Source organism: Manihot esculenta, chromosome 5, assembly GCF_001659605.2.
Source record: "Manihot esculenta cultivar AM560-2 chromosome 5, M.esculenta_v8, whole genome shotgun sequence".
Classification (NCBI taxonomy): Eukaryota; Viridiplantae; Streptophyta; class Magnoliopsida; order Malpighiales; family Euphorbiaceae; genus Manihot; species Manihot esculenta.
The window spans coordinates 4,811,685-4,834,896 of NC_035165.2; the positions used below are offsets into that span (position 1 = coordinate 4,811,685).

At 34.5% G+C, this 23,212-nt stretch overlaps 1 protein-coding gene across 1 annotated transcript; it reads left to right on the top strand.

Annotated features, from left to right (window-relative positions):
• Positions 1–18,193: 18,193 nt before the first annotated feature.
• On the top strand, positions 18,194–22,629 carry LOC110615631. Its single transcript, XM_043957103.1, has 3 exons — positions 18,194–20,622; positions 21,500–21,656; positions 22,193–22,629. The coding sequence occupies exons 1-3, from the start codon at positions 20,553–20,555 to the stop codon at positions 22,311–22,313; spliced, it is 348 nt and encodes a 115-aa protein (XP_043813038.1). The 5' UTR covers positions 18,194–20,552; the 3' UTR covers positions 22,314–22,629.
• Positions 22,630–23,212: the final 583 nt, after the last annotated feature.

The following is a 23,212-nucleotide window of genomic DNA, read 5'->3' on the forward strand; positions in this document are numbered from 1 at the left end:
CGGTTTCTGAGAGCTCTTCGCTTCTCTCTTTTTACCCTCTCCTCCTTTCTTTATTATTATTTTTTTAATTTTTTAATTATGTTTTCTTTTTTTATTCCTTACCTTTTTCATTCACTGTTTTTATAAAAATCTCGCGTTTCTTCTGCACGCGCCGGCGCCGCCACAACAACCCCACTCCGACGGTTATACGTCTCTGAAGGGCATCGGTGCGACTGCTTAAATAAATATAGATTATTTTTACTTGTTATTTATTTTTTTATGAATAATTTTTATTATTTTTATATTTTTTATTTCAAAATAATTATTTTTTAAATAAAATTAAAACAAAGCATTTTCCATCTATGATTCTATAATCTACATCTATAATTCCCTACTTTATCTACCATGTATAAAAGTAAAAATAAAAAATAATGGGATTTTCAATAATAGATATGATTAAATTTAATAATTATAATTGATTTTTATTTTGGTCGATTCAAAATAAAAATATTTAATTTAATTGATTAGAATTATTTTCCATTTAAATATAAATTTTATTTAATAAAATAAAATTATTTAATTAATTGGTTAAAATTACATCCTATTTGAATATAAATTCTATACTATAAAAGAATATAATTTTAATTACATTAACTATATAACTTTATAATTAAAAATAGAAAAAATTACTTTTTCATCTCTTGAAATATATCATAATTAATATATTTATTCCTCTATTTTTAAATTTAATTTCATCAAAATCAAAAATAATTTTATTAAAAATATTGTTGGTGGAAGAAAAAAATGACCCAACAATCTTTTTTAGAATCCATTATTTTAATATCTAAAATTTAATTTATATAAATTTATAGATTTTTCTCAAAAAATCAAATAAATAAAATTTTATTTATAAATTAAAATAACAAATTAAAAATTTTAAATTCAATCTTTACAAATAAATAAAAATTTCAATAAATTCAAAATTCAAGATTCACAATATAAATAGACTAATTAGTAAATTTTTAATAATTTGAATGATCAACTAATAAGTTTTTAAAAATTATAGGAGCTAAATAGTAAAATATTTTATGATAAAATTAACAAAAGTACTAACTAGTAAATTTTTTAAAATATCAAAAATATTTTAATATATTTTTTAAAATCAAGAGACTAATCAACGAGTTTTATAAGGGTATTTTTATAATTATATTTATTTTTTTAATTAAGCGTAAATTATTTATTTATATAAAATTTTTATGAAGGGATTTTAGATTTTAATGGAATTAAATGTAAAGAACGAATAAAAGTATTGGATTCTAAAAATAAAAAGATAAATTTGTTAACTATATTATATCTCAAAATTAAAAAATAATTTTTTTAAAAAAATAACTCTTACATGAATTAAACTCTAAAAATATATCTATATTTTATAAATAACTTATTTTCCTTTTAAAAATAATTTTTCATTCTTTATTTTATTATAGAAAATTAAATAATATAAATATTTTTTTTTACAAATTGAAAAGCTAAAAAACTAACCAAGAAAACTAATGTCAATCCTGTTACTGAGCAGCCATGAAGAAAGTCACAACGGTGAAACCTCCATATTATAAAATTCAAGTTGTAGCTCCTTTGCACAGCCAGCAAGTCAAGAAGTATAAGATTTGGCTTCCCTAAAGACATGAAGAGTTCGAAAATTAAGAATAGCGCAAAAGACCATGAACAACATAAATAAGAGCCTTGCAACCAGCTGGTGCAACAACCTTGGAACCCTGGATCACCTTAACCACAATCTTATTTTCACTTTCGAGAATAACGATACACAACCCACAATTATGCTGAAAAAAAAAAACCAAACACTTTCCGAGATTAGCGGCAAAATATATCAATCGAATGCTATTATGATCTATAAACATCATTACCAATAAAACTACAATACAATATGTGTTTAAATTTAATAATTACAATTATCTCTTTGTTTTGATTGATTAAAAACATATTTAATTTAGTTTATTATAATTGTTTCCTATATGAACACAAAATTTATTTTATAAAAAATATAATTTTAATTAAATTAAATATATAAATTTATTATTAAAAAATAACTCTCACATAAATCAAACTCTCTTTGTATATTATTGATGCTACATAACAATTATTTAAAATAAACCATGTGTTATCATTATAAGATATGTTCACGCGACAAACTTATATTATTATAAGATAGATTCACGTGACAAGGATCGAAGAAGTGGGAAACGCAGTCCCACCTAAGGAAAGAAGACCTGGACATGTTAATACTCGACTCACCATCAATATTCGCTCTTCCCTCGACAGGACGAGTCTCGACATAAAGTTACCGTTATGAGGCACAATCTATCGTGCTCCTATTATGCCGATAATCATGGGGTTACCAACCTATTAGCTGACAATATCCCTTATCATGCAGCCGACTACATCATCGTTGGATTATCGGGAGATGCTATATTCATCCCTATCTTCTTACAGTATAAAAGGAGAGGAATCACAGAGATAAATGTACATTATTCTCTCATACCACAACTATTGAAATCTAAATATTATATTTGTCTTTCTCTTCCTTTTACTGACTTAAGTGTCAGAGTGGCTGTCGTGGGCACCCACCACCTCATGTTCTTTCTTCTACAGGTCTAGTTAATCATAACATAGCAGTAAAGAGCCAATCCTTGGAAGACCATCCAGAAGACATCCAAAAAGATTTTAACATCCTGGACAAAACGAGTATGAAGTTGAACCTTGAAAAGTATACCTTCAAGGTAAAAACTGAGAAGTTTTTGAGGTATATCATCTCAGAAAGCATAGATGTGAACCCTAAGAAGATTGGTGCTATCCAAATTATTAAAGCACCCAAAACCATTAATGAAGTGCAGAAGTTAAATGGGCGAGTTACTGCCCTGGGTCGATTCATATCATGTTTGGCCATAAGGTGTCTCCTGTTCTTCAAGACCTTAAAAGGCAAAGGTAAGTTTGAATGGGGGAAAGAATACGCAGAGGCTTTTGAAAGTTTGAAAACCTTTTTGTCATCTCCTTTATTGCTAAGCCGGCTATGAAAGGCGAAGTTCTACTTTTATGCTTGTTTGTGACACAAAAAACAGCTTTCTTGATACTTGTTTATGAAAACAATAGGGAACAAAGCCCAATATATTATGCCAGCCAAGTTTTGAAAGGGGCAGAGTTGAATTATCCTCCTATCGAAAAATTGGCCTTTGCTGTCCTAATGCCAGCCACCAAGCAATAACCATACTTCGAGTCACACACTATAGAAGTTAGAACAAACTATTCTCTGCGAAAGGTTCTGCACAGGGCAAAGCTGTCCGAGCGATTATCCACCTGGGCGATTATATTGTCAACATATAATATCATGTACATTCTAAGAAAAACCATGAAAGCCCAGGTGTTAGCTGATTTTATCGCAAAAATGACTCCGCTATTAGAACCTTTGGAGTCCACTGAATCAATTGTAGAGGAGTGAAAGGAAAGGCAGATGGAGCTTGCAAGGCCGAGGTTTCCAGAATCGGGGTCCTGTTACAATCTCAAACTAATATAAAGTTTTGTATGCGGCAAAACTCGCCTTCAATCCCATTAACAATGTAGTTGAGTGAGGCTATAATAATGGTCTTGAGAATCATCAAGGAATTAGATATACAAAAATCTATTATTTTTAGTGATTCACAATTGATTGTTAATCAGTGTCAGAGACAATTTAAAGTCCGAGAAATCAAATCTTATCAAATATGAGGAAATGATTTGGTCCCTTGTGGAGAGAACCAAAGACGGACAAGGCAACTACAAACTTTGCCAGGTGGTTAGAGGCAACAATGAAGAGGCGGATCTTCTAGCCAAGATGGCTGTAGGTGAACAGTACCTGACTCAACCATTTTAGTTCGAGGATTGCACACTCCAGCGATGGAAGTGGAGGAGTCTTTTCCCGTAGAGGAGGGAGAATCATGGATGACGCTCATATACAAATTTTTTACACAAGATGATCTTCCAGCTAATAAGTTAACAGCCAAACAAGTAATAAGGAAGTCTTTTAAATATGCATTAATTGATAGTTAGTTATATAGAAGACCATCCACATAGCCATGGTTGCGATGTGTTACATAAGAGGAAGGCTAGGAAATCCTATAGGATAACTATGAAGGTGTTTGCGGGAGCCATGAAGGAGCTCAAACAATTGCCCGGAAAGCATTCAGACAATGGTACTACTGGCAGATGATAATGCAAGATGCAAACAACTTTTCCAGAAGTGTCGAAGATGCCAAGTACATGCAAACATCCCAAGAAACCCTAGAGAAATGCAAGTAGTCATTGGAAGCCCTTTGCCTTTCTTTTCACTGGGGGATAGACATCTTTGGTCCATTTCTTAAGGCATTTAGCCGTAGATCATTTCAACAAGTTGGCCAAGGCTAAGGCTGTAACGACCCGGAAACTGGACCGCTACCGGCGCTAGGATCCAGATCGACTTAAGGTCGTCAGGACCCGTAGCAAGCCTATCATGCAACCTGTATACCTGATAAAATCCCATACATGATCATACATTTACATAAAAATTTTAAACTTTTCCATATACCAGGCCTGTCTCGCATACATTATACCTGTCACATATAAACCCCATACTAGAGCCCTCATCAAATGCTCTAGTTGGGTCAACATCTCATAAGACAAGCTTGGTTCAACACCAACATCATTAAAACATTAACAAAAACAGATCATGTATAAAAGGGATTTACAACAGACCATAGGGCCAAGCACAATACTAATTGTAACAGCCCGGAAACCGATACCCCTCTGTAACGGCCCGAACCGCCACCGGCGCTAGGATCCAGATCGGCTTAAGGCCGCCGGGACCCGTAGCAAGCCAACATACATACTATTACCTGGTAAAATCCCATGCATGATCAAAACTTTAATGTAAAAACTTAAACATAAAACCTGTAATCTGAACATACACCAAGCTTGGTCCGTATGCTATAACATAACTGTGAACATAAACTTTCCCATGCTAGAGCCCTCATCAAATGCTCTGGCTGGGTCAACATTACAGACATCAAGCCTGGTTCTCATCTCAACATTTAAAACGTTACATAACCATGCATCAACAGGGATTAACCAATCTATAGGGCCAAGCACACTCTAATCCATAAACATTAACTCTACTATCAGTTACATACATTATCTCAATTTATATTACATCAACTTATATTACATGTCCACTTCTAAAACTACTAAACTGTAACGTAAACATAAACTACCACATTACAAACACACGTCTCTTAATCTTTACCCTGCTGACTTCTGAGCTCTGACTTAAACCTGCAACACTGGGATTAGGGGAAAGGGATGAGCTAAAAAGCCCAGTGAGTAGAAACATAGAAAACAGTTCATTAATTACATGCTCTCATGAAATGCGTCATATCACAAAGAAATCACATAACTGTCTCTGGTCCGTCTCGGGGCTCATGCAGCTAAATATTCCCCACGGAGTGTTTTTTGAGAGTTCCTTTCTTTGCTAGCATCCTTTACTCTCAAGGATCAGACATGACCTCAAAAATCCCTCTGTCGGTGCCCGGCTCCCCCAAAGGAGCTCACACAGGACTTTCACATACATGACAGGGTGCCTAGTCCACAGAGCTCACAAGGACTTTCCTATATGTACTTGTCCGGCTCTCAAAAGACTCACCCAAGACTCAATGACAGATATGGGCTATTGAAGTCGCCTTGGTCCGAACCTCCTGAATCAACATCAAATAATGCAATGCGTCACATTCGTGAAACTAGTGCAATCATCCTATTACATATAATCATGATGCATGAGCATGCTTTAGGCATTCGATTTCGTACATAAAAGATTAGGTTTAGTTCTACTCACCTCTGGCAGACGCTGAACCGACTCTGCAACTGCTAACACTGATGGCCTCCTCGATCCCTCGGGTCCGATCCTACACAGGTGGACTCGAATGAGGTGCCAAACACACTCTAAACAACTCATAAACATACCCCCAAAAACCCCTCTAAACATCATAGAAACATGCATAGGAAACAACCAAGAAACGGCTGGACAGGGCACTTTCGGCGGCACCTTCGGCGGTCGAAAGTCCCTTCCAGAGATGAAACTCGGGTAGGTTCGGCGGCAGGTTCGGCGGCCGAAACCCCAGGACAGAAACGAAACTCAGCCTTCGGGGGCACGTTCGGCAGCCGAAAGACTGCCTCCCATGCAGGTTCGGCGGCCGAAACTCCTTTCGGCGGCCGAACCTGGTCCCCTCTGGACGACAGGTCCGATTCTGCCAAGCCAAAAACCAAGCTCAATACACCCAAATCCTTACATACTCTCTCCCAAACATGCATACTCACTCCCACATGCATCAACTAGCTTAAACCTTCAACAATACATCATAAAAGCATACATATAACATACATTGGCACAAAGCCCACATAATCCTTAAACATCAAACTCTATAAAACTTACTTAAAACTTCATTAAACATAAGGGAAACAAGGATCTACACTAACCTCTTAGAGATCGAGGGTGGGTGTGACCCGAACCTTGGAGATGTGGAGAAAACTAGCTCCGGGGTCCCCAAGCTCCAAATCCTTGATCCAAGCTTAAAACTCTTCAAAACCAAGGATAAAACTCATAAAAACCATAGAAGATTGAAGGAAAACGTGAAATCGACCAAGGGAGGACATGAACACACCTGGCACGAGAATGGGGAGAAACTCGCCCATTTTCGGTCTGAGAGCCTTTTATAGGCGACCGGCTGAGCCACATTCGGCGGCCAAACCAGCACCCTAAAGTCCCCCATGTTCGGCGGCCGAACTTGAGGTTCGGCAGCCGAACCTGGTTTCTGCCCAACTAAACTTTCGGAAGCCAAAAGTCCATCCGAAACCATCTCATGTTCGGCGGCCGAACATCACCTTCGGCGGCCGAACCTGGGTTCTTCCTCCTTGTCCTTTTCTCTTCAAAACTCAATTTTCTTTCAATTAAAACCCTTAAAATCATTTGAAAATATTTTTAGAAAACACATTTTACCCCTCTAGAAGCCTCTGGCATCTTCAGAACTCCCGATTCCAACGGTGATTCCGCCGGAAGGTAGGGATTCAGATGCCGGAATCTAGCCGGGTATTACACTAATACTCATATCTTTACATCACATTACACTTTATAACATTTCACGAATCATGTCCACACTAAACTATTACATAAACAACCTTTAGCCTCGAAGACTCCCTGGTCTATCCTGAACCTGCAAGCCTGGGGGTTAAGGGAGGGGGTGAGCTAAAAAAGCCCAGTGAAAAGAACAATAAAACATTAATATAAAACATGCTTTCATGGAATGCATCACAACACAATTAATTCACATCACGGATGGACTGACCCAAAATTCCCTCTACTCTGTACCCGGCCCTCGAAGGAGCTCCTCAGGACTTCTGTTACATACAATAAGCTCTGTGCCCGGCCTTCGGTGGGGCTCCTCAGGACTTCTGTTATATACAATGAAGATCTAGAGGGCTAGTGAGTCGTCCTGTTATCCATCCACACCCACAATGAATAATGCAATGCGTCATATTCATGAGTTCTAATGCAATCAACCTAATATATCTCATGATGCATGAATCAGGCTTAAAACATTTAATTTCTTGAAATAAGAGATTAGTTAGTTCTACTCACCTCTGGCTGACTCTGAACTGACTGAAAAGCAGCTATCTCACTACTGGGGTCCTCGGTTCCTCGGGTCCGAACCTGCACAGGTGGACTCAAATGAGGGACCATGAAACAGCCCGGAAACTGATACCCTACCGTAACGGCCCGAACCGCCACCGGCGCTAGGATCCAGATCGGCTTAAGGCCGCCGGGACCCGTAGCAAGCCAAACATACCTCCTATCACCTGGTCAAATCCCATACATGATCAAAACTTTAACATAAAAACTCAACATCTGATGTACAAACCGAACCTGACCTGTATGCGACATAACTGAAAACATAAAAGGATCCCCTACTAGAGCCCTCATCAAAACTCTAGCTGGGTCAACATAACATACATCAAGCCGGAGTCACATCCAAAGAACCAAACCTAACCTGTGCATGCATCAAACCACAACACAAGACCTCCACTAGGGTCCTCATCCATTACCATAGCGTGGTACACAACACATGCCGCAAGTTTAGTTCAACTCAACTCAACAATAAACCATACATACATCATGTACTAAAAAGGGACTAACCAAGTCTTAGGGCCAAGCACAGTACTAATCCATAAACATAACTTCACTTAACTTTATATTACATCCTCTTACAAAACATTATATCAAAGTATAATACATGTCCACACTAAAAGTACTAATCTAATACTATTACATAAGCAAAACCTTTACTCTTGAGACTTCCCGATCAACCTCAAACCTGCAACACTGGGGTTAGAGGAGAGGGGTGAGCTAAAAAGCCCAGTGAGTAGAAACAAAGAAAACAGTTCATTAATTACATGCTTTCATGGAATGCGTCACAGCACAAACAAATCATATCACGGATTGGACCTAACCCCAAAACATCCCTTCCAGTCTCAGTATGCCCGGCCCGGTCGGGTCTCACAACCTTCGTATGCCTGGCCCGGCCAGGTCTCATAATATTTCTAGGGCTAGTGGGGTCATCCTTGGTCCAATCTCCATCAACAGTAAATAATGCAATGCTTCATATTCGTGTAACTGGTGCAATCAACCTATATAAACATGATGCATGAGCATACTTTAGGCATTTGATTTCATAAAATAAAGATTGAGTTAGTTCTACTCACCTCTGGCAGACACTGGACTAACTCCGCAACAGCTAACTCTGATGGCCTCCTCGGTCCCTCGGGTCCGATCCTACACAGGTGGACTCGAATGAGGTGCCAAACACACTCTAAACAACTCATAAACAACTCCCCAAAAACCCTCTAAAACATCACTTAAACATGCATAGAAAACAACCATGAAAAGGCTGGACAGGGCACTTTCGGCGGCACCTTCGGCGGCCGAACCCTCCCTCCAGAGACGAAACTCGGGCACTTTCTGCGGCACCTTCGGCGGCCGAAAGTCCCACTCCAGAGACGAAAGTCAGGCACTTTCGGCGGCCGAATCCTTCCTTCGGCGGCCGAAAGTCTGCTTTCAAGCCAAAACTCAGCTTTCGGGGGCAAGGTTAGGCGGCCAATCCATGCATCCAAAGGCAGGTTCGACGGCCGAAACCACCTTCGGCGGCCGAACCTGAGTTCTTCCCAGAAGGGCAGAACTCAGCTTCTCATGCATTCAAGCCTCCCAAACCTTCCAAACACCCCAAAACAAGCACCCAACCTTACCAAATCATGCATAAACCCTTAACCATGCACAAAGGAGCTTAATAGCTTGATTAAACTCCAAAAACAACATCAAAACATACCTAGATAGTTTATGACCCACATAGGCCAAAACCATCAAAACAACCCAAATCCTCACATACTCTCTCCCCATCATGCATACTCACTCTCACATGCATAAAGGAGCATAAACTAACAACATATCATCATACATGAGCATCACATAACATACATTGGGCATAAAACCCATATAAATCCCAACATGCATATCTACCCATACTCAACCATCAAAACCTCTTAAAACTTCATTAAAACATAAAGGAAAACAAAGATCCACACTTACCTCTTGAAGATCGAGGGTTGTGCGATCCCTAACTCGGAGGTGTGGAGAATCCAAGCTCCAAAAGCCTCCAAGCTCCCAAAACTCCCTTTCAAGCTTCAAAACTCTTCAAGACAACCATGGAGCTCATGAAAACATGAAGGAGATTAAGAAAAACATAAAAACGGCCAAGGGAGGACAAAAACTCACCTGAGCTCGAGAATGGGGAGAAAACTCGCCCATTTCCGATCTGAGGGCCCTTTATAGGTGGCCTGGTCAGAGACCTTCGGCAGCCTAACGTGCCCCCTAAACTCATGCATGTTCGGCGGCCGAACTTGACTTTCGGCGGCCGAACCTTGGCTCGTTCAAACAAGACTTTCGGAGGCCAAAGGCGCTCCCGAAGCCTTTCCATGTTCGGCGGCCGAACTTCACTTTCGGCGGCCGAACCTGGCAAACGCCTCCTTGGTCTTTTCTTTTTAAAACTCAATTCTTTTTCATTTAAAACCATAAAATCAGTAAAAACCTTTTAGAAAACACATTTTACCCCTCTAGAAGCCTCTGGCATCTTCAGAATTCTAGATTCCAACGGAGATTCCGTCGGAAGGTAGGGATTCCGATGCCGGAATCTAGCCGGGTATTACAGACCAAACATACACTGACATAACTCTAAACAACTCCCCAAAAATCCCCCTAAAACATCACAAAACATTCAAAGAAAACATGCAAAGGAAGGCTGAACAGGGCACTCTTGGCGGCAGGTTCGGCGGCCGAAAGTCCCTCCAGAGCTGAAAGCCATGTACCTTTGGCGGCACCTTCGGCGGCCGAAACTGCCCTCCAGAGCCGAAAGTCCAAACTTTCGGGGGCAAGCTTAGGCGGCCAAAAGTGCCACCACAGGCAGGTTCGGCGGCCGAAAGTGCCTTCGGCTGCCGGACCTGAGTTCTTCCAGAAATGGCAGAACTCAGCCCTTATGCACGATTAAGCCTCCCTAGCCTTCCAAACATGCATTAAGCTATTCTACAACATACATAAATACATTCTCAAGCATATAGGGGCATAAAACTAACCTAAACCCCAACAAACATCAACATAGCAACTCATTTTAGCATACATTTATCCTTAAACTAACATTTTTACAACTAACCTATACATGCATTTCTACCCCATAAATCTTCATAAAACTTACTTAAGACATCGAAGGAGGCGAGGATCGATGCTTACCTCTTGAAGATCGAGAGAAGACGTGACCCAACTTAGAGATTTGGGGAAAACGGGTTCCGGAGGTCTCCAAGCTTCCAAACTTCGATCTTTGCTTAAAACTTCAAAACCAAGCTAAAACTTGTTAAAAACTTGTAGGATTTGAGGAGAAAACACAAAATCATCAAAGGGTGGCAGAGACTCACCTTGCCCGAAAATAGAAAGAGAAAACTCGCCCATTTTCGGACATGGGGCCTTTTATAAGTGGCTGGCCAGACCACCTTCGGAAGCCAAAAGTGCCTCCGCAACTCTACCAAGTTCGGTGGCCGAACCTGGATTTTTCTCCTTTGTCCTTCTTCTTTCAAAACTCAATTCTTTCTTACTTAAAACCTTAAAAACATGTAAAAATGTGTACAGGGGAAGTTCAACAGGGTACAGAAAGAGTAAAGAGCTTTGTAATAAACTAGTGTGGGCATGTAATATTAATGCTGTGTATAAAGTTAGAGTTGTGCTTGACTATATTATTACAAAACTCTTCTCTCTTCCTGAACTCTTCTGGATTTCCCCTGCACACTGGACCTGCAAGACTGGGGTTAAGGGAGTGGGATGAGCTCTATAGCCCAGTGAGTAGCCGGGTATAACAAAAACATTTATAAAAACATGATTTTTCCCTTCTAGAGGTTTTCGACATCCGAGATTCCACCGGAAAATAGAAATTTCGATGTCGGGGTCTAGCCGGGTATTACAAAGGCAGTGCAATCCATCCCCACCTAATAAATGATTTTCTTCGTCAGTAAAAGCATATTCATTCGATTCAAAATACCAAAGATAGTGATCACCGATAATGAAACTCAGTTTGCAAGCTCCAGGTTTAAAGACCTCTTCAAGAAATGGAAAATTGACTTCAGATTCAGCTCAGCCTATCATCCCCAAACCAATGGTATGACCGAAGTGATAAACAGGACCATCCTACAGGGGCTAAAAAAAAGACTTGACTAAGCTAAGGGTAACTAATCCAGAGAGTTATTCCACATACTATAGACATACAGAACTACCCCCAGGACAGTTACATGAGAAACACCCTTTGTTCTTGTATATGGGGCAAAGGCAGTCATTCCGTGGAAATCTAAATAAGCAGTTTCAGGACACAACACTCTGAGATTTCAGGGAACCCCGAAGAAATGTAATTCAATTTTGATCAAGCAAATTCCTGTGAGAAAAGACCACAATCAGAGTGGTAATTTATAGAAACAAGATGTTCAGAATGTTCAATAGTAAGGTCAGGCTATGTGTTTTTAATATGGGGGATCTAGTCCTCAAAATAATATATATAACGGGTGGCAGTGTCGAGTCTAGTAAGTTGGAAGAGAATTAGAAAGGACCATTTAGGGTCTCAAAGGTTATTCACCTAGGGTCAAATAAGCTGTCCAAATTAGATGGTCGAGTCATTCCCTATTCATGGTTTTATCAATAAAAAGTTAACGAGGTTTTTTTTTTCTCGTATTGTGTTCTTCAGTGACAAGGAACGATGGAATTGCCTTATTCAAAAAAGAGATAAGAAGATGTCACAAGACGGGTTCTACCAGACCATTCGAGCATTGGTCCCATTAAACAAGACCATAAGGCGGGTTCCGCCAGACCATTCGGGCATTGATCCTATTAAACAAGACTACAAGGTGGTTCCGCCAAACTAGGTCCTAAGACAGATTCAGCCATACTACATATCCGAGTATTGAATCCATCAATCAAGTCATCTACGCCAGACAGTCATAATGCTGGTATACCATAAGAAAAAGATGTCACTTAAAGATTAATATCAGTAAGGTGAGTCTCATGACCAATAATCAAGAAAGATTGACCGGGTAAAAGTCCCTTATTATTCCTCAAAAGCATTTTGTGATGGAAAGGTGGGAGTCTGCCAAGTCAAAGTCTACAGGTCTAGGTATTAGTCTTATTTTATAAATTATTTTATATCTATTAAACCGAGTGTTGAGCCCTAAACAGTAAATATGTTTTAGCCTTTTTTTAAGTAAAAAATGGTGGTCACTATATTCATAATTTGGTTGAGAGATAGTCCATTGGCTAAGTATTTAAATCATTGGTAGCAACAAGGAAAACAAATAAACACACAAGAGTAGATATACAAAATATGAATTTTTATTATGAAAGATCGCAAGGGGATAAGGTGGACTTCATCTATCCCTATCATATCAAAATGTTCTAAAAATCTATTAGTAAAGACTCGGCTGAAATGTCTTCTACCTCTCGACCTCACTCTTTGGGAAGATGTCACTTGTCCATGAGAAACCGCATGAAATGGACTATCTCTCCAGCCGTTTTTCTGGCCTGACTCTCAAAATTAATCTTGCACAAACTAGCTCCTCCCTAGGGGTCGTAGCACGAAAAAGACCTTATAGTCAAACTTATGGCAGCCTTCAAGCGATATACTAAGTAAAGCGATGTGCCTTCAGCTGCTTTTCAAATACCATGATGATATCCTTCATATAAATCTGGTTATCCTCATGAATAGAAAAGGAAGTACTCCTATTCATCTCTTCCATAGATGACAGTTGTGAACAAAATAAGAGAAAGGAAGGTTCTTATATAGTGGTATAGCTGGCAAAGCGTTGAATATGACACACAAAAATAAGACAAACATCGGCAAAACGACGCCAATAGTGAAGACCAACCAAAACACTACGTGTCCTAAACCGAAAAGACAGACTATCACCTTCGAACCTAAAGAATTGAAGCTCAGCAGGAGGACCTCCAATGCTACATAATAATCGCCCAAAATAAGTCATAAGTTGTCATCACAAGACAGGTCCATGTGGTAAGGATCAGACAAGTGGGAAACGCGGTCCCACTCAAGGAAAAAAAGACCCGAACACGTTAACACTCAACTCACTATCAAGATTCGTCCTTCCTTCGACAGGGCGAGCCTTGACACAAAATTACTTTTATCAGACACAATCCAACGTGTCCCTATTACGCCGGTAATCATGAGGTTACCAACCTATTAGCTGGCGATATCCCTTATCACGCAGCCAGCCACATCATTGCCGGATTATCGGGAGATGCTATATTTATTCCCAACTTCTTACAATATAAAAGGAGAAGAATTAGAGAGGCAAAAGTACACTATTCTCTCTCACCACAACTCTTGAAATCTAAATATTATACTCGTCCTTCTCTTCCTCTTACTGATTTGAGCATCGGAGTGCCCACCTCACATTCTCTTCTTTGCAGTTCTAACTAATCACAACGTAACTCCATTTCAGTCAAACCATCAATCTAATTTCTGCAACATGAATTATATAAGTAATGTATGTTTCGTTTAACATAATTTTTATTACGTACTATATTATATAAAATAAAATAAAATAAAATAAATATAAACATCATTATTAATATGGAGATTTACTATTCAGTCCTTGAGTATTGCCATTATTGATAAATTAGCCCCTCCATTTTCAGAAACCTATTAAAACGTCTTTATTTTTTTCTCTCCGTCAATAAAATAGTCATTTCATCATTTTTTCCGTTAAAATTAGATGAAAAATAAAAGAGAAAAATTTTAAAATATAATTTTATCCTCAAATAAAACCTCTTATTTAGTCACTGGATATTGCATTATTAATAAGTCAATACCTGCATTTTCAAAAATCTATTAAAATATTTTTATCTTTTCTCAAATATATTAAAAAGTCCTAATCTTTTTTTTTATCAACGAAATAGTCAATTCTCCTACTTTTCTTTAAAGAATAAGAAGAAGAAGAAAAATGAGGAAAATAAGAAAAAAGAGAAGAAGAAGGAGGAGGGGGTAATTTAGTCTTTTACTATAATTTTAATAGTAAAAATAGATGGAAGGAAGGAAGGAAGGAGGAGGGGGATAATTTGATGTTTTACTATAAATATATAATGATTATTTTATTGACGGAGAAAAAAAATAAGAATATTTTAATAGATATTTTAAAATTGAGAGACTGACTTGTTAATAATGTTAATACTTAAAGATTAAATAGTAAATTTTAATAAATTACAATTAAGAGTTTTTATAAATATTATTTATAACGTTAATAAACTCTAATAAATAAATGAGATTTTTTAATAAATATTAAAGAATACAAATTTATTATATATATTCGATTGTATAAGTTGATTTATTAAATTTAATTAATAAAAAATAAAATTTTATGTTAATATAAAAATATTATTATATTTTAAATAATATATTATTTTGATTTTAAATTAAATATCAATATTATATTGAATGGTGCAGATATATAGAAAATTTTATCTTACAAAATAGTGACAGCAAAATTATTATTATTTTTATCTGAAATCAATATATTGCCAACTAATATTAACTTGTAATTGAATAATACAAAAATACATGTATAAGAAACAAAGTTTTTCAACTTAATATAAAAAATTCAGTACGGTAAAATTAAAATAATTTAATCTATCCTTTTTATATTGAATATGGAAAGAGAATTAGCCAAATCATCACTTTATTTTTAATTTTTAATTTTATCAAAACAGGAATCAGTAGTTAAATTTACAAATGATATATACATATGAAGTATTTAAAAATAAATAAATAAATAAATAAAACGCCAATCTGTTCCTTTTTTATACCAAACAAAAATGATCCCTCTTTTTCTATTAATTGGATCCACCACGAATAACGTAAGTCCTAAGATTTTTATTACTCATTTCATTTTTTTTCGTACATTTTAAATTTTGATAATTATATTAATTTTTACATGAAACTCTGATCAAACTGGTTGACTAAAATAATTAAATAATATTATGAGATCCAAAAAAAATAGAAATTTTGAGTATTTGTCTAAATTTTGGTTGGAAGGATCATATGTATTTTTCTTTTATTTGTTTTTTTCTTATTTTTTAGTAATATATAACCGCTATTCTATTATAGTGTCACATGTATTAGTCATGTAGATTCGTATATATAGATGTATTGCTTGTCCATTCTCGTCAAATGGTCAATTAATTCACTTTCGGTACGCATACTGATAGGGCTGTGATATAGTTGGCATGCTTTTTACTCCTGTCATATCAAATAAGTTAGACTATTCTCTGGCGAATTCATACTCTCAATCAGTCAGACTTTAATCACGTATTGAATGACGCATTGATGATCTGCCTGTTTAATAGATTTTGGATCTACTCCTCTTTTAAAGATTCTGACTTTAAATTTGATATCAAAAATATTGTGGTTATTATTAATTAAAAAATAAAAATTTAATAATAATAATAATAATAATATAATATATTCTAATTTAATTTAATAAATAAAAATATATTACTCAACTGAAAAGTCTAGATTCGAGTCTCTTACTCTTAATCTCTTATTAAAAAATATAACATAAATTCATTTATTTGAGACTGCATTTTTTTCAAACCAATAAAATCATAAATAAAATTAGATGCCAATTTAAATATATATGCAATTAATGAACTTGGATTTTAAAAACTATAATTATTAATAATAAATAATTTATCATCAACATTTTTCTTACAAAATCTCAATAAGACTCACAATTTTGAAAACTAGGAAAAAAAATGGAATTTAAATTAAATTTTAGAGAATTCATTTAATTTCATTAATAAATACTACAAAATTAAATTTCTTTATGAAGAAATTAAATTAATTTTACTTCTTCATTGACATTATTCTATTTACTTATAATTAAGATAAGTATTAATGAACTTAAATAAAAATGCAAGTAATGAACTTAGAGAGGGATGCAATTAATGAATTTAGATTTTCAAAATTATAATTAACAAATTAATAAATCAATAACAACTTTTTAAACTTAAGAAATCCCAAATTATACAATAAAATAAAAAATAGAGGGAAAACTAAAAAAATTAGAAAAATAGATTACTTACTATACGTTATTTTATGGTCATAAATAAAATAATAATTCGTTGTTTTATAAATAATAATATAATAATATGTCATGTTATTTTGAGATTTTAAATTAATAATTTTTAATATTAAAAATCACTAAACAAAAAATTGCATAATGAACATTTCATATTCAATGATATAATTAATATGTTTAGAATACCAGAAGTTATAATTAATTATAAATATAAATAATTATTAATTTTAATTTTAATTTTAAAAAAATATTAATTAGTCCAATCAAAACATGGAAAAAATTAAGAAGAATCGAAAAATTCCTAAAAGAATACAAACACTAAACAAAGAGAAAATATTGATTTTATCCTTTACCTTCGTCTCTGTATATATATATATATAAATAATTACCTTTCGTGTGTATATATATATAAATAATTATTTATCATAAAAAAAAATTTACTATTTAGTCCGAATATTATTAGTATTAATAAGTCGATTATTATATTTTTAAAAAATTTATTGAAATATATATATATTTTTTTTAAATAATTTTTTTACAATTATTTTTATTAAAAATATATAAAAAATGAGGATAAATATTTTTAAATTTAAATTTATTCTAAATAAAATTTTTTATTTAGTTTATAAATATTATTATTATTAACAAATTAGTTCCTATATTTTTTAAAATATATTAAAATTTCTTTTTTAAAAATTTATTAAAATATTATTATTTTATATTTCTATTAATAAAGAGAAAAAAAGAATATTTTAATTTTTTACTTTAATAATAAAAATAGATAGAATAATTATTTTATTGATGAAAATAAAAATAAAAATATTTTAAAAAATTTTTAAAAATATAAAAATTAATTTATTAATAATGATAATATTTAAAGACTAAATAATAAATATCTCATTCGATCAACCATACAAATAGAAATAGAAAAAAAATCCTTAAGATTTTATTCAAATTTGCTTAAATTTTTTACTCCATTGTATAGAAAAGTTAAGCAATATTAGTTATACATATGGACAAATTTTTTATGGGGCTATTATGAAAAAAATAAAAAATATATACATTTCTAATCCACTATTTATTTATGAAAATAAATTTGTATTTAGAATTTTTTTTTTACAAAAAATATCTTATATAAAAAATATTTTTAATGAGATAATTTATTTTTTATTTTTTAATTTTTAATTTTAAAAATAAAATTTATTAATAAATTTATATATAAAAAATACTTTCAAATTATTTTTTAAATGATTTTTTTTATAAAAAATATTTTTTATCAATTAAATTTTATAAATGTTTAAATATAAAAAAATATAAAAAATGTTTTGGGAAATATTTTAAAATACAAAAGGGACAATCATTTTGAAATATTAAAAAATATGAGAGCTTGAAAATTGCTAGTGGACAGATGCACTCGAGGAGGTTTTGTAAATTATCCATAGTAGTGCTTCAATTAAGCCATAATTTTCATCCTAAAAGTAGGTATATAAACGACTCGTCGTTCAAGTGTGATATAATCATGCAGGCATTGCATCTCACAGATATAGCAGGAAAGAGGTAAAAGATTGGAGTGGAAAATGGGATAAAAATCAGCAGCGACTCCGCCACCGCCATAATCGAGTGTCAGCGAGAACCCCCGATTTTCCATCATACCGTCATTGCACTATCTTTGTCAAATATAAGCTCTACTCTCTCATTCTTCTTCTCCTTCTTCTTCTTTTCTAGCTAATCAGCTCTAACCATGGAAGGCCAAAAACTCCAAGTGCACGAGGGAACCACCATCTCACAGCATCTTTTAAGGTTCTTTGGCATAGCAGCATGCATAAAGCTCCTATTGAGCTCCACCAGTATTGGCTTGCTTTTATCTGACTCACTATCCCCCCTCTTGATGGTACTTTGATGATACGAGTCCATGGACTTGTTTACCCTCCACTGTTTGCCTATTAAGAAGATATTTTCTTCTTCTTTTCCCATTTGGTTCACCCCCCAATCCCAGTGGTTGACATCCGCAAAGGCTTCAATTGTAGATCAAACACAGTAGTTTACTCCAAAGGATCACTGTGATCGTCTCAGATTTGTTGTTTATGTGGGGTTTATAGATTGATTAAGAAATTGGAGTTTACACGAGAACTTTAATGTGGTTAGTGGTGGCTTGGTGGTCAGGGCTTATAGTTTTCAGTACAAATGGGTTTTTGTTAAGGCCGTTGACGATGTGCATTTCCTAATTGCAAGAAGGGAGGGATTTGGTAGGTGGCTTCTTTGCAGTTTTATTATGTTTTTAAGTACTTGTTTGCAATGGCTACACCAGTTTGTTTTGTTTACTTGTTGCTGCATTATTGCTGGAAATGTTTGTTAGGGGGTAGTGAGCTGCTTACTTGGGGGTTGTTGTCATGGTGGTTCTGCTGCATATGGTTCATTTTTGTGTCATGGGCAGATAATTTATGTCTCCTCTTATTCCAATTAGCAAAAAATCATTTTGGCATTTAATTAACATGTCATACTAATATGTTCAACTAATCACATAACTGTATTTTTTTTTTCTATTTATTTTCCTAGTTATGATTTTAGGTTCCTGCAAATGCCAGTATAATATTGGAGTTTTAACACTGTATAGTAAGATCATGCTTGTCATTTTCTATTTAGCAATCTGTAGATTTTTTCAGTTCTAGCATATATCATATACATGTACTATTTTTGGAATTTTTCATATATTTATACTATTTTTAGATTTCTAATTGGACAGGGTATTTTGTTTTTTTTTTAATCACATTTGTTAATGTGTTTTATGGTTCTTTTCCTAATATTTGAACTACATCGAGTTCTTACCAGCCTTTTCAGTTGCCCGGCATCAGCATATACTACATTGAGCAATCTGTCAATTGCATAAAATTAGGAATATAACCTAGTCAAAATCCCATAGTGTATTGGGCCAATATAAAGCAGAGGATTTGCTAATCAGGTGTTTGACAAATCTCATTTAAGATGGAGTTTAACATGTATATGTGTTGAATTCCACATCGGTTGTGGAAAGAGGTAATATGTTCCTTATATGGGCAATAGGCAATCTCCTCTTTGAACTAGCTTTTGGGTGAGTTAGGTCTGACCCAAATTTAACAATATGTTAGGCTACAAAATCTGTTTCCATGGCGCACATACACGCACCCATGAGTAGTTCCATGTGTTACTAAGAAGAGCTTCTAAGCTAACTGCTTGTGTAAATCTACGATTTGCATATTTTGTGAAAACAAATGTGTGGTAGACCTAATCTTTATATCTGATATATTCAAGTCATTTCCTTTTTTTGTGACAATGTGCTCTCTCTCTCCCTCTATGACACACACACATTCAAATGTTATTGCAGATGTAGCATAGCTTCCTAATTTCCCAATTCCTATACGTAATTCATATTCTGCAGATGCAAAAATAAAAAACTCTATCTATGCTTTGCAGATACAAATATAGTGTTCTTGCAGATTTAATTTGATGACTAAAAACTTAATCATTAGCATCTTTTTTTTTTTTACTTTTGCATAGAGCATTACTTATAAATTTGTACCTTGTAAATACAAGAAATGGTTAATTTTGTACCTTGTAAATACAAGAAGTTAACCATTGCATGTTTCTCTCTTGCAACAGATTTTGCCAGGGCCACAAACTTTTGGATTTTATGTTAAATTAGATAAAGGGCAGGCTAGCTATTTTGCTATGTAACTATTCATCATAATGAGTGCTTCCCATCTCTTACTTAGCACGGTGTTATTGAGACAAGACCTCTTATGCCCACTCTTCCAATTGAAACTTCTCTTCTTCCAAGCAGAGAACTTGGACTAAACATCCAAGCATTTGGTAATCTTTAATTTTACTACGGCAAAATCCATCATCTTTAAAAGCATTCATAAAAGTCATTCATCTTTAAAAATATTATATAAAAACCAATTAGATCATTTCCATTTATTTGTTTGATAGAACTGATATGTGGCAGTGCCATAGTATAGAAATAAGAAATTAAACATAAAAAATGTCGCATAAAATATTATGAATATCTTATGGCCACTTTTGATTTCTTAAATTTCTTACTCTTGCATCATGGCACTGCTATATATTAGTCCTACTATAGAAATGAATGGAAAATATCGTAAGGGATTTTTGTAACATTTTTTTAAAAGAAACGAAGAATTTTGTGGTAACAAATTGAAGATGAGGGGCTGAAGTGTAACAATCTACAAAGTTGAGAGTCAACTAGCATTAACTACCCTCCAAGCACTATAAACTTGATTAAGGTGTAAAAGAGATCGATACCAATAGTACCTCTAATCAGCTTGATTCCATATATCTATTAAAGCAATTGATAAATAGTATGTTTCTCCAATTTGGTTCTTCTCTCCTCTCTAGTTCAGCTGCTAAATGCTATAAGCTCTTGCTTGATTTTGAACAATATGACTTGGTAGTCAGAGGGATCTTGTATTTTAACATCTTTTATTGTCTGAGCCATGCCTATTAGAAAGTTAGTTCTATTGAAAGCGATTGATTATTGAACTGATAGGATTTATTTAAGGAATTAGTAGCTGAAATTGACCCTAACAATGTTTAATTTGTTAATAATTTGACTACCAAAACATGGGAAAGACATATATGTTACATTTGTAAATCTTATCAAATGGCAGATCACCCCATGACAATATTTAGCATTGTCTTACTTGTTGTATCTCCTTGCTTTTTTAAGGCTTCAAAGAATCCCCAACTGCAGTCGGTTGCTACATGGATTCCTTATGCTTATACATGTGCCTTTTTGTATGGGTGGTATCAGGCATGTCTATGAAAAAGCATCACACCATGTTGCCATCTCTTGGCTATTGTTCATTACTTCTTGTCTGCTATAGGTATGTTAGTTCTAGCCAAAGTCACATCCGTTAAAAGATAACAGGGAGTTTTTGGGATGACTATATAATTTTTACTAGCTATGCCTCTGTATGGTCCTTTCTTTTTTTTCTTGCCATCAATAAATTTTCTGAAAAATTATGATCTTTCTCATGCAATGACCAATAAGCATTTTGTTTGAGATGAGAACTCACCCTCAACCCCTCAAACATCACATTGCTAGTTGCTACCAACGGTGCATGTTATTTCACGTTTTTTTTTTTTCATGAACATTACCTTTTCCTGCCAAACATTATTTAGTCAAATCCCAGATTTTTGTTACCCTTTCAGTTCAAAATTTTTGCTAAAGGTTCATTGGAAGTGTTTCATGTCAATGCACAGCCAACTCGGAAAGGAATTAAGAAGTCCAGCATGGACCTAATTTCTTATTGAAGAATTTTTTTTGTTCTCATCATCAGTTCTGTAAACAGGCATTGAATATGATACTTTATATGCGGAGACATGATACTCATTGTTTCCACTTATATATGAGGTTCAGGAACATTCTAAGTGTTGATGTTGCTATTGCACTCCATTCTTATATGGCATGGCACAGTTTTTCTGCACAAATCACTAAGAAGGATGCAGCAGCTAGAGTGACTATCAGTGAAGAGAGGTGAACAATCAAGTTCACTGGGAACTTCATGTGGAACTGTTGAGTGAAGAAAGAAATTTTGAAATACTTACTTGGTGGCTTGGGAAGTGATTTAACAGCCAAAAGAAAGAATAGGTAACACTTCCCAATTCTTACCACCTTAGTGATAAGCTTCCCTTTGGATCCCTTTTAGTGGTTTCTATTCTATATATTACGCCTTGTAAGTTATTTACTCAAGGATATGGCGGGTGAGACGTCTCATGATATCCACCTATTTTTCAATCGTTTAAGTGATGTTTACAGGCATCCGAGAATAAATCTTTTTTTTTTTTTACTTTTTCTGAAATCCTTAAGACAATTTTTTATAGCTTCACATTTTGATATAATTTCGTCAATAGAACTTGATGGACTAAGAAAGTATGCTACAACGTCTCGTCTCTTTGTTTAACAGGGAAGTCAAAGTCATCTTCCAATATTTTAGAATTAAATCAATTTTTATTTTTTTTTACTAATATGTTCAAAAGAGATATATTTAAGGAGATATTTTTTTTTTTTATCAGCTGTTTTAATAGAAATGTCAAATGTAAAAGGTATAGTAATCTTCCTGACAGCCAATTTTATCCAACAACTAAAGTTGAAATGCTTGCATTGACTTGTCAGAGCTGAGTTGGCTCACAAATTTTGTTCAACATGGACTCTCTTGATAGGAATCCTCCCTATTTTGGCAGGAAAGACAGGAGAATAGACTTCTGGGGGGATCTCTCAAAAGGATGAATTGACTATTGAGAAACCACATGTATAAATCAACCAAGCACGGATAGACAGTTGAAAAAAATACCATCACTGAAGCTAGACCTGTCCCAGATTGCTTATCAATGTTATATAAAATTGCAAGTATTGAAGAGATTGCATCAGCTTGCAAAT